Here is a 12804-nt window from a genome sequence, read left to right as displayed (position 1 = left end):
CATCACTATTGTACTTTTTTATATATATAAATCATGCTAATAGATAGAGTATATTTCCCTTTAAATGAGCTAGTCTGGGTGTCTGATGTAGCTGATATCCCACATTACAGAGGTACAAAGTCTGGGAAATACTAGTTGTGTGAAAGGAAGCAAAGTTCAGGTTTTTCTGCCAGCATTTAAACACTGGAGCAGCATCCAGTCTTCATTTTTCAGCCAATGAAAACTGCTCTGGTGATGACTCCCACAAATTGCCAGGGCACAGACTTGTGCAGTATGAATGGGGTCAACCCGGGAAATTCCCGGGTCCGAGGTGCAGTATGAATGGTGTTTCTGAGCTGGGACGCTCCGAGCCCCGGCAAAAACCCGGCTTGAAAAACCCGGGATATTGCCGGGGCGGCAGTATGAAAGCGGTATAAGTTCTCTGTGCGGTGAAATACTTGGCATTTGTTAATTGTTGTATTCCTGTGTGATAGATAGATATATATATTAACAAAACCACACCCTTCTCGTGGCACTTTTGTCACCTTCTGTTGCAAGAACACCCAGCAGATATCGGCAACACGAAAACTTCTTGTTTTAAATCAAATATATTTATTGTTGGCATCACAATAAATAACACTTCTTCTGTCAGGATGACACCAGCAAGCATTCCCTTTTGCTTGCACCTCCTGGTGCCCCTAAACACTAACTAGACACAGACCAGCTCACTACTGATTGGCCAACTAGCTCAGCATCAGTCACATCTAACAAGAGCACAACTCAAGGTTAAATACACAGGTCTCCTCCCACAGGCTTGGATGACTGACAGGCGACACTCCCACCTTTAAAGGAAGTCTCCTCAGGTGATCTGTAACGCCTAATCAGCACAGCCACCCCTATCAGCTCTGCTGCTAGCTGTGGATACAAACACGTTAAAGCATGTAAGTAAATCACATTTTACATCTACTTTATCACATAGACTACCAGCAGACTATTCGCTCCATAGTGTTTTACCTAAGTGATTCCAAACTCACAGGGGTGCCAGGTGCCCTCATAGTGAATCATTCATATTTTTTGTACAGGGCTGAATAATACAGTGTGCTAAATAAATACCAAGACAAACTCCCCATAACCAGCACTATTGCTGGGGTGGAGGGTGGGTTTCTTGCTGTTTGTTTGTTTTTTGTTATTTTCCTTCCTTCCCCTTGCACCAGAGGGCAGTTATTAAATCCTCTACCATGCGCTCACTATCTCTCTCCAGGGGTGGTTCTATCAATCTCCCTAACTAAATATGGGCGCAGTCCACTGCTTAGCCAAGGGGGCATTACAATGGGAGCCTGTAAGTCTATTTTATGCTGCTACATTCACTCTTGTTGCTATATTTAGCAAATGTAGCCCTGTTTTAAAGGGAATAAGTTTACCTGAAATTTTTTTCCAGATGTTTATTGGCAAAGGAAATGACTACCATGTATGGAGGGGATTACCCTCAACATCATATACTTTATATTATAATTGCATACACACAGAGGGAGGGTTGGCAAGTTTTAGCCCGGGTGACGAGACTTGACTCAGCAGCCTATTTTAAAGGTAAAAAAATTGCAGATGGCCCAGTGACCCAGCCCAAGGTAGCCCATGGGACCTGCACGGGGGCATATGCCCCCTGCCCAGCCCAGCCGGCCCCTACATGCGTACTGGTTACATGAATTACATGAATACGACTTGTCACGAGATACGATTTAAAGAAGTGAAAAAGTCCTAAAGATGTCTAAGGATATAGTCTAATCTAATGGTTAATTTTTGTATGCAATGTTGACTTAGAGCATAACTTTTATTATAAGATCTGTAAGATATAGGATAACACTGAAGGCATTATAATGCAATAACATGGACATGTGAATTATTGGAACATAATCAAATGTTAAAAACATCATATAATAAATAGATAGACGTCAATTAAAGCGTCAGGCTTTGTCGTCTTGTTTATGTTATGTTTTCAGCTACATTGGTTTCATTGCGCATAAATGAGCACTATGCATCAAAATGAGGATTAAATGTATTTTTTACCTGCACTGTTGACAACGCCTCGGAAATCAGGATGCACCTGTTATCTATCTTATACATGATATACGGCTTTATTTAGATCTTATTTCTGTATATATCTACTCTAAGTATTTTGGTTCATTATAGACAGATTGAACATACCATTAACACATAATTGCCCTTTTCTTTATTTCAGTTGAACCATCAGTCACAGTGTCCTTAATGCCACAACATGAAGACCCTGATACAGAGCAGCGGATGCTGACGTGTAATGTGTTTGACTTCTTCCCGTCTGAGATAAAGGTAAAATGGTACCGGAACGACCAGGAGGAGACTGAACAGGTTCAGTCTACAGAGCTCTTTCAGAATGGAGACTGGACCTTCCAAACCCATGTGATGCTGGAGACGGACATTCAGAAAGGAGACACCTTCGCCTGTGAGGTTCATCACAGCAGCCTGAAGACACCGAAACGAGTGACCTGGCGTAAGAGATTTATATTACTAACCTAATAGACCTGAGTGTAATCAGGGGAGGGCTTCACCCCTTATGTGAAGAGTGCAGTGAATGACCACAGAAATAACCAGACAAGTGTCATCTTTATGTCTTGTAAACTTTTCCCAATCAGGGGCAGTCTGGGCTTGGGGGCATCTGCCACCCCCGGCCTGTACCATAGTGCACTGCCTTGGGCTGGGCCAACTGCATTTTCTTTTTTTCCTTTAAAATGTTCCGAGTAGGCTGCTGAGGCGAGTCTTGCTCCCCAGGCTAAATTTTGCCAGCCCTCCTCTGTTCCCAATATGAAGGTACTTTATCTAATGTTTTCATTTTGGAGAACTACAATGTAAAACATGTCTTCCAATATTTCAGATTTCTAAAGCAGTACATACTAGGGGATGTATCTAGCACTCCTGAAGTGATAGGGTGCCCCCAACCACTTAGAAGTTTCTTTTCTAGTTCTTGGTGCTTGTGTCTTCATTGGCTTTGGGCGCACCTTAGACGCTATATTAACCCAGTGCGCTGAAGGCAGGGTTGCCACATCATTATGTGCTAATCATCAGTGTCCAGTGTTTCTGCTTTGCTGTGTACCACAGCCTTGGACTGCTCCTGACTAAAATTCCTGGTTCTCCCTGTCTTACCACTCCTGCACCTGTGCCATTAACTCTATTCATGCTGTTCTATAGACACGGTTTTCAGTTATTGCTAGTCCTAATCTCTGTCTCTGCCTATGTGTTAATGTGTAGCCCCAGTGATGGAAGTACCACCTGTAAATAATTTATATATATATATATATATATATATATATATATATATATATATATATATATATATATATATATATATATATATATATATATAAATAAAGCATTTTTTTTAAATGCACAGATCACTGTAATTACATATTTCTTTGCAGTTTATATGAGAGTTACCGTAATGCCATCCATTAAAGGAAATGTAACCACTAAAGTGCAGAACTGCAGCTCAAATGCATTTTTGTGTTGTCATATTACTTACACACCATACGCTTTCCAGGTGTCTCTGGTGACCTGGTGAACAAGGTGCAGAATATTTATTTATGGGGGTGACGTGATCGTGCACCTTGATGTGCGCTTGGTGGACAAGTAGTTGTACATATGCACATGAAGCATTGTGAGTGTGTATATTTTGTGGCTAGTGTGTGGAAATTGAGAAAATATAATGTGCTATTTGTAATAAGGTGCCCAGTGCATAATATAACAAAAGCACAATATTTTTTTTCCCAGTTCATACGCAGCACTCTAAAAATGTGTACTCCTAATATACTTTATGAATTAGAATGTACTAAATTTATATTTTTCATCCATGGGGGACACTGGAACAACTGGGGTATATAGTGCAGTGTATGAGCCCGGCATTTTGACATTCCCACCTAAAACTCAAGCTTTTCCCCTTCTTAACCCCATTGGATGCTGGAGACTCTTCTTTTTTTGTTTTGTTTTTTATATTTACTGTGCCTCTCAAACCAGGGTGCTTAGTTAATGGCTGCTGTGGACATTCTTCTATTTTTCAAGTTTACTGTTAATTGTTTCTTTTTAATGATCGCTGGGAGAACTTTTCTTTGGCACCTCTGCGAGATACCAGGAGCAGGAAGAGGATGTTATGGGGACTGTATCTCCATGTACCCGCTCCTGATGTGGGTTTGCCTTTGGGGGAACCTGGTTACTGCTTCTGCATATAGTGGCAGGGATCCCAGTGCCAGCCTGCTTGGTGCAGAGTCTGGCGCAGGTTCCTCTTCCTTGGAAAGAATGATTGATTGCACCTCCACTTCCAAGACCCTGGAGTGTGAGCATCCGGTGGTCCTTCGATCATGTGAAGGATCAGACTTGGAGCTTTTCACCCAGGATGTAAGCAAAGTAGCTGCAGATTCTGAACTCTGAGGTTTCTTTGTGCCCTGATGAGAACTTCGGCAGGAAGTGGAGGCTTTAGTGCAAGACGTCGGCGAGGCACTAAATATTCTGGACCGTAGAGAATTGGAGATTCCTGGCAATTCTCTGTTTAAGAAACTTTTCCCTCCCCTCTTCTGTTAGTGGACCTTTAATGAAAGACGTGGATCAGGCCTGATCGCAGGTTGTAGTCCCTTTATCCATTCTCTAGTGTGGGCATGGTGAAATGGAAACCTCCACTTAAGGTAGATGCTCCCATAGCTCGCCTGTCCCATTGAATGCTGCTGCCCTAAGGGATAGCATGGATAGGAAGATTGAAGATTATCCTTAAGTCAATTTTTTACAAAGGCGGGGCAACCTTTAGACATGTATTTGCTTCAGCTTGGGTCTATTAGGCAATAGAGAGGTGCTCGGAGAAGTTGGTGAGGTCAGCAGAGAGGTCATCAGGCTTGGGCAGCTAAGTGGCCAGCTCCCAAGCATTCAGCATGACGAGCAGGGTTTACACCCGGAATCTCTCTTAACACAGCCATGCTTTAGCATTCTCCAGTCACAAGTCAGAACATATTGTACCAGAGTCTGAAACCATTTACCTCCACTAATGCCGAGTTGGATGCCTTTATATCTTAAAACACAGGTGCAAATTGCGTAATGACGTGTTAAGGTCCATCCTACTCTGCATAAGTGCGTGTGAATGCGTAAAGCATGATAATATACTTTTAAGTGTAATATTATTCTTGTTACAGATTGTGACTGGATCACATAGAAATAACTTAGTGTAGAATTTATTTTAATTAGCGGGGCAGGCGCCAATTTTTATCATTGCAAATGTACTGATTTTTGATTCTGTGTATTAGAAATGTACTGATTTCTGAGGTATTGATTTCTCATGCAGTAGACATTTGTTTGAGGAAATCTGTTGTGTAACTTCGAGAGTAAATTCTCAATAAGGCTAATTAGACATTTTTCATGTGAAGTGACCAACTCATCTTTTTAGTCTGAAAACACAGCAGGGAGTCGTTACATTTAATCCTGCCTTGTTAAGGGACAGGAAACCTCTGAACAATGTGATTTAGGATATCGCAGATTGATGTGAATTTTATTAGAACTTAGAATTATGTTAGCTCCATAATATCACATCCTGATGTTAAATCATCTGATGTAATATCAAACGTTTCGTGGCCTGGTCGGAAAAGAGGGATTATTTACCCCCTGCCAGGCTGTCAAAAACTATATAAAAAAGCACTGTTTGACCATGTAATGTATCATTATTTCATCTTTCTGGAGATCACTAGTGCCACAAACTAGGGTAACTGTCCTTATTAGGACTAATTAAACTAATAAAACATCACTGCTTCAAGATCCTGCTTTGACGCCTACTTACCTGCGGCAATTCCTGTGACCTACAGATTAGACCAATCTAATCTGTTATCCAGCTGTTCTGAGGTTGGGACCCAGCATTCCAGTACCAACGCTCTGCCCGCTACCTTGCAGCTCTGGCCAGTGTAATAGGCCAGGGGGAACCTTCCACAGCAACCCTGATCTAAAGGAAGAGTTCAGGGGTACCAGCCCAGGTGCCCAACGAGGGGGTGCACTAGCACCAAAAGTTACCCAGAAGGAAGCAGTTCTAGGCACTGGCGAAGAAGCCGAGTGGTGGCAGTAGAAAGCCCCTCCTACTGCGTTTAGAGGGCTGCAATTTGGAATAAAGAAAGGGGACTGTGGTAAGGCAAGCCCAGCCAGTCCCCAGCAACAACGGACAGGGTGGCATTGGAGGTCTATCCTGTCACACACACCAATCCTCATCATAATTTTGACGATTACGACTAGTGTTGTAATATAATTTATACATAATAAAATATAACTGCATGCCTTCCCACCACTAACAGCAGCGCTCCCAGCCTATGAGTGTAGTGACAAAACCAGGGGAACACTACCAGGAGTAGGCTATGACAGATTGGGCTGGGGACGATAGAACAGGGAAACTCTCAGCATGGGGGTCCCCTGTTACGACACTCAGCCCTAGTCTGTTCAGCATGGAGGGAATCAGTCCTCACTCCCTCTCAGAAGAAAACCACCCAGTGCAAAAGCACTAAGGCTCTTCCCAAACACCCCTGATGCAGTGGATGTGGTAAATTAATATATCAGTAATTTTTGGGTGTATTATTGGTCCAGGAAAATCCTGGCATGTCTAAACTGTTTGTGTATTCTGGTGCCTGTAGCACTTATTCTGGTGCCCGTAGAACTACAAGTGCCAGCATACCGAGGGCTGACAGAAATTGCTGGTAATTGTAGAGCTACAAGCACCAGCATGCCCTGGCATACTTTTAAAATAAACAGACACACACCGTGAAAAAAATACTTTATTAAAATAAAAACTCTGACATACCCTCATTCTCCACATTATTGCCACCTAAATCCACGGGGAGTCATCTTCCTTCCTGATTGGAATCCATTTGGAGAAAAATAAAAATTCCAGATGAACAACGATGACACGCTTCTCGTGAAGCTGTAACGTAATTAGTTCCCACTTTACATCAGCCCTTGTCTGTAAGTCCTCATGTATTTAATGCAAAAGACAGTTCAGGTAATGACAAATTACATTCTCTCTGTATTTGACACTCAACACTGCTTTGCATAAAAACTAGATGCATTATTGAGCTTGTATTATTATTTAAAGTAATAAAACGATGCTACTGATTCTCTGCTATTAGTTAGATTATACTGCACAAGTTACTTAATAAGCACAGGAGGCTTCAACATGGCAAGAGTCCTGTCTGTGTTGGCTTAGAAGGTTATGAGGCTCTGTGCACTTTACCTTCCAAACCTAAGGTGACATCCAGAGTTTCATATATGGAACCTCCCCTCCAAGATTTACACTAATTATCTTCTATGAGGACAAGTCTCTCGCAGGCTGATAAAGTGCTAATTGCTGGATTCTCTCACTCACAAATAATTATTTTATTCTACTTTTCCTCTCCTGATTTAGATCCAGAGACATCAGATTCTGCCAGAAACAAGAAGGTGACGGGAATTGTGGGATTTGTTCTGGGAGCTGTGTTCATCATTGTTGGTGTTGTTCTCTACATAAGAGGCCGGAAAGGTAATGAGGAATCCTGATGACTTAACAATATATATTTACAATATGGGTCATGTTTCTGATGATTCTGTTTATAATTATTTTTTTTCAGTCCAAACTACATTCCGTGGACCACAGAGCGAACGTAAGTTGTTGTTTCTTTTTGTATCAAAAATTAGTTGTGAATAAACAATAAAACTGACACTTTTGTTATTGATTGCAAATGGTTATGTAGACTAGGTGGAACTATCTATGGAATAATTCCTCTCCCCTCATAAAATATCAATTTATGGGTAGAAATGTATTTCATTTTTAGTTGTTGTTGTTTATTATTATTTTGCAGAAGTAAAGGAACTTTATACTGAAACGTTTCTTAGTTTAAAAACATTATGTATTTTGTTCTTGCATGAAGATAACTTTCGGATTTTCATAACCGAGATTATTTTCTCGTTAAAACCAAATTATTTTTATGGCATTGTCCTTGGTAATCTAGTTTTGCTGAGAAGCTGCCATAGCCAGTTGATGGCTTTCAACAACAGCTGTCCACCAATCCATGTATTGCCTATGGCGTCTTACTCTAGAGAGGTCATTCATTTACTAATTTCTCCAGATGTGGTTATACTAGTTCTGGACCATCAAAAGGTTTGGGGTTTTACTCCAACTTGTTTTTGGTTAAAAAACCTGCCTAATATCTTTGACCAAGTCTGAATCCGAAAACTTTAAACATCTAGCTTCGGGTGCCCAGATTCAAGATGTAGTGCTTGAAATCCGTAATAAACAGCATGGAGTGGGAATTTCGACATCATTATCAAATTGCCCTTAGTCTCTCTCTGTGTCTGTGTGTGTATGCTAGGGAATTGTAAGCTCCAATGGGGCAGGGACTGATGTGAGTTCTCTGTACAGCGCTGCAGAATTAGCTGATGATGATCAAGGAGGCTTATTTACATTTTACTATCTGGGAGGGGCATTGGTCCCTACTTTTAGGTTTGCTGTTCAGACAGATCATTACCAGTTCCAGGCTCTTTCCATTGGGCTCGCTATGGCCCCAAAGGTCTTCATTGCGGCTCTGTCATGCGGTCCAAGGTAGTGATGATCTTTCCTTATCTGGAAGATCTTCGCAACCAGGCTCTGTTGCCGTCAGTGCTTCTGTCCTGTGTACAGGTGATTACACAGACTCGGGATTGGATGGTTGGATTCTGAAGTTCAAGATGTCCAAATTCATTCAGTCCCAGCGGATGATCTTTTTGGGTCTTCTTTTCGACACCCAGAAACAGAGGGTGTTCTTGCCACCGGACAAGATTCAAGCCTTACAGAAATTGATACGGTCTCTGTTGGCTGTCAGACGTCAGTACAATTCTGCATGAAGGTTCTGGGCAAGATGGTTTCAACTTTCGAGTTTGCTCAGTTTCATTCAGTTGTAACATTGTCACCTGTGTCTTTCCACAAAGGTGATTCAGTCACTCCTTTGGTGGCTATAGAGGTAGAATCTCTGCAAAGTTTGCCAATTCTCAATCTGGGATTGGACATTGGTGACGACAGATGCCAGCTATCGAGGTTGAAGGTGCTGTATCTCTTCACACCCACTTTCAGGGCTTTGGACCATGGAGGATTGCAATCAATGAGTTGGAACTGCGAGCGGTGTTCTGCGTTCTGGTCAGCGCAGAGAATTTGCTGTGGGGATGGGCAGTGAAGATTCACTCGGACAATGCCACAGAGGTGGCATACGTTAATCACCAGGGTGGCACCAGGAGCCCTCTACCAATGTAAAGGACATGCAGGATCTTTCAGATGGCTGAAAAGAACGTTCAGGCCATCATGGCGGTTTTTATCTCAGGGTTGGATAATTGGGAGGCAGACTTTCTGAGCAGGTAGACTCTGCACCCTAAACAGAACAGAAGGACCGTGCTGTGGATATTAATTGCAATTATACATAATAGAGGGGGAAAAAACTCCTCTTATTGCTAAAAAAAAAGTATCTAAAAGATTGGTTCTAATATAAATATATTTATTAACAAAAGAAATAAAAAAATAAATAAACAATATAACACAATATATAATATAAGAAACAACTGGATGAAATTGACTCCTGACTCGGTGATGTTTATATTTGACGATACTCGATTTAGTGAACATCCTCTTTCCAAATAACATAAATCCTATGGATTAATCAGCCCGCAGGCACGCCAGCATAATAATCGTCAATAGTACCACATAGAGTGGGTTTCCATTGTTTATTCTTTATTTCTTTTGTTAATAAATGTGTTTATATTAGAACCAATCATATATATATATATATATATATATATATATATATATATATATATATATATATATAATTAGCAATAAGAGGAGTTTTTTCCCCCCTCTATTATTATGTAAAATTGCAGTTAATATCCGCAGCGCGGTCCTTCTGTTCTGTTTTGTGTTTTTCTTTGTTTATTAAGGGTTGTTGCATTAGACCCTGGATGAGCTGCAGTGGAATTAAATATTATTTTTTATATATTGAATCTTTATTATTTATTTATTTATTATTTGATTATTTTAGTGTCTTTTCACTTGTTAGCGCCAGCTTCTCCTTTCCCGGTAGTTGTTTAGACTCTTCACCCTGGCAAATGGTCTCTACATCCGGAGGTCTTTCACCAATTTGTGGATCGGTGGGGTCCACCAGACTTCGGCATGATGGTGTCTCTGTTATTTCACAAGGAGGAGCTCTTCTGCAATTACATCATTTACTATGAACAGACTGAAAATGCCGGTTTTAAAGTGACAATACCCAGACCCCACGCCTGTATTACATTATACGGGTGTGGGGTCTGGGTATTCATACTGTAGGTGTTTAGGCCATTCGGATTGGACACTGGACGGTGATTTCAAGCTCCGGGAAAAACTGCATGACTGACATCTGGTAAGTAGTAATTTTAGTACTGTAGGGCTTATAGGCATCGTTATTCCCCTGTCGTTTAAAACGTTGTCGGGGTTGATGGTGCCGTTTTAACGTTCCCCACCATGCTTCTGGCTCGAAAGCCAGTACAGCCAAGAATTATCGCAAGTTCTCAAGAACCTCTTGGTCGGTCTGTCTATCTGTACTATGCTGATGTATGTTGAGTTATGTTGGAGTTCCTGGGAATGTCTGAACCCAAAACTTTACAAAGAACTTTTAGTAAATCTCCTAATAAAGAGGAACAGTAGTGTTATTTTATGAAAAGGGCAAAAGATTTTGGTAAAATGTTCCCCATCTATAAATTAAGCAGCGTTTCAGTATGATGTCCCTTTGTGACAGTGACTGTCATCATTTGGCATTTGTTCTATATGTATGATTGTCGCAGATGTTTATATCCATGACCATGTTGGTTTCAGAATCTGGCCTTATTTATTATATATTTTTTGTTTTCTTTTAGATTTTATACACACTTAACTGGGAGAATATCTGGCTATAAAGAAATTAAAAACTCTGCTGATTATCCCTTCTACTTTGCAAATTCTGAAGTGGTGCCTTATTTTCCACTTAGTCTATACAGCCTTATGTAAAATCAGATGCCTGGGTCAGGTGACCTGTTTTATTTCTGCTGTTTCCAAGCAACAATTGTGTGCAGGAAGTAATGTCAATCCTTTAAAACAAGAAAGTCTTACTGTATCTATTGCTCCTTCATCTAATAGCTGTCATACTGCTTACACAGCAGTCGCTGTAATCCGCTCCCACCGGCCTGTAATCCCTATGCTGGGCTGTATCCTGGGGTACAGTCACATGAGGCTCCATATATCTTTATACATTTTGTGGTCTTACAAAAATGATCAGTTGGAGACATAGATAAAGTTTTGTGTTGTAGACAAAAAGAAACATTTCGTGTAAGTGGAAATTGTATATGTACCCTCACATAATGTGCCCCTATCCCGACAGCATCTCACTGAGCAACTCTACTTTCTTATGCTTTTAAGTGTCCTTTACGCAACCTTCACTAAATGCATTGCTTTATCTTACTGGCTATAGCCATGACTAATCCTGCAGGTAGGTACAGACCTAACTGGTAAGTCTGGAAATGAGGTCACACCCCTGTCTACCTACACAATGCCCATATGGGTGAGACCATGCTCATTTTCCAATTTGTTCTACCCATTTTAGACACTGATATTTGTTATTGGCTGTACTGTTGGCAAGTATGTGGATACAGCCACCAAAACATCATGGCTAGGTACCTCTATTCTCCTTCCGATGATTAATATTACTGTAAATTTGCACTTCTGTGCTCTTTTCAGCCTATTTTTTGCTCCTTGCCTGCAGGCCAAAAGTTGCCAGCCCTCCACCCGCCATTTAAATGTATCTGTTTAGGTTAGTTCTCAAAAGTGACTTTGTTTTAGCTAAAATCTTTTTTAGCAGCTTATTAAACAAAATATGTTTCAGATTTTTCTATGAAATGATTCACGGTCTGGGCAGTCATTGTGTGGGTTGCACCTATTTACAGCCTATCAATTTGCTAGGAGTTAGTGACATCACTGAGGAATGAGATATCTGGTTTCTGATTAATTGATAGGCTACATTCTCATTCCCACAAAATGGCTGCTTCCACTGTGACTTGGCTACACATGCTTTAAAATTTGCATAATGCATTCCTATTTAACCTCTACACTGCTAAATATGTTGGCAAACCTAACTCATGAAATATGGTTTGTACCACTGAAGTAAGTCTTGTTATGAATAATGCAATAAATCTGCAAATACTTCTGCATTGAATCAGAGTGAGCCTCTGTCCATTATTTATCTTCTGTGTGGGCACTAAAAGGTTTAAAATAACAATCATGTAATCTTTAGTTGGTGTGGTCCCTTATTGTTATGAAAGTAATCTACCACATGCACTTTGTGTAACTCTTAGTGAGACAAACTCTCTTTTGGGCAAATTTACCAAGCTGCGATTTTCTGGCTAGTTTGAAAAGTGGAGATGTTGCCTATAGCAACCAGTCAGATTCTAGTTATTTATTTAGTACAGTCTACAAAATGATAGCTAGATTCTGATTGGTTGCTATTGGCAACATCTCCATTTTTCAAACTATCCAGAAAATCACAGCTTGATAAATATACTCCTATGTCTTTATAAGTCTGATCATGGTAAGGTTTGAAGACGTGCAACAATCATTGTAAGAAATGCCAATATCTTTATGCTTCATTTAAATCTGATTATTTATGATATTACATAAAGCTGAAAGTGATTGACTTTTAATAAGTAAATGTATCTGCCTCTTGTCTGTATGTTTTGGAGCAAATAAATAATACCTGTTCTAAAATAAACATGGTCCTTGAA

The 12804-nt window shown here is 40.5% G+C and overlaps 1 protein-coding gene across 2 annotated transcripts in view; it reads left to right on the top strand.

Annotated features, from left to right (window-relative positions):
- LOC142101975 (H-2 class II histocompatibility antigen, E-S beta chain-like) overlaps positions 1-12804 on the top strand; it is an 85306-nt gene extending 72502 nt beyond the window's left edge. For both annotated transcript variants that reach the window (XM_075186467.1, XM_075186466.1), the window contains 4 exons: positions 2216-2503; positions 7421-7534; positions 7623-7655; positions 10909-12804. In XM_075186467.1, the coding sequence (XP_075042568.1) occupies positions 2216-2503; positions 7421-7534; positions 7623-7655; positions 10909-10925 (452 nt within the window). In that variant the 3' untranslated portion in view covers positions 10926-12804. The remainder of the gene's footprint in view (positions 1-2215; positions 2504-7420; positions 7535-7622; positions 7656-10908) is intronic.

Source organism: Mixophyes fleayi, chromosome 9 (genome assembly GCF_038048845.1).
Source record: "Mixophyes fleayi isolate aMixFle1 chromosome 9, aMixFle1.hap1, whole genome shotgun sequence".
In the NCBI taxonomy this organism is placed as follows: Eukaryota; Metazoa; Chordata; class Amphibia; order Anura; family Limnodynastidae; genus Mixophyes; species Mixophyes fleayi.
This window is presented reverse-complemented; position numbering and strand designations above follow the sequence as displayed.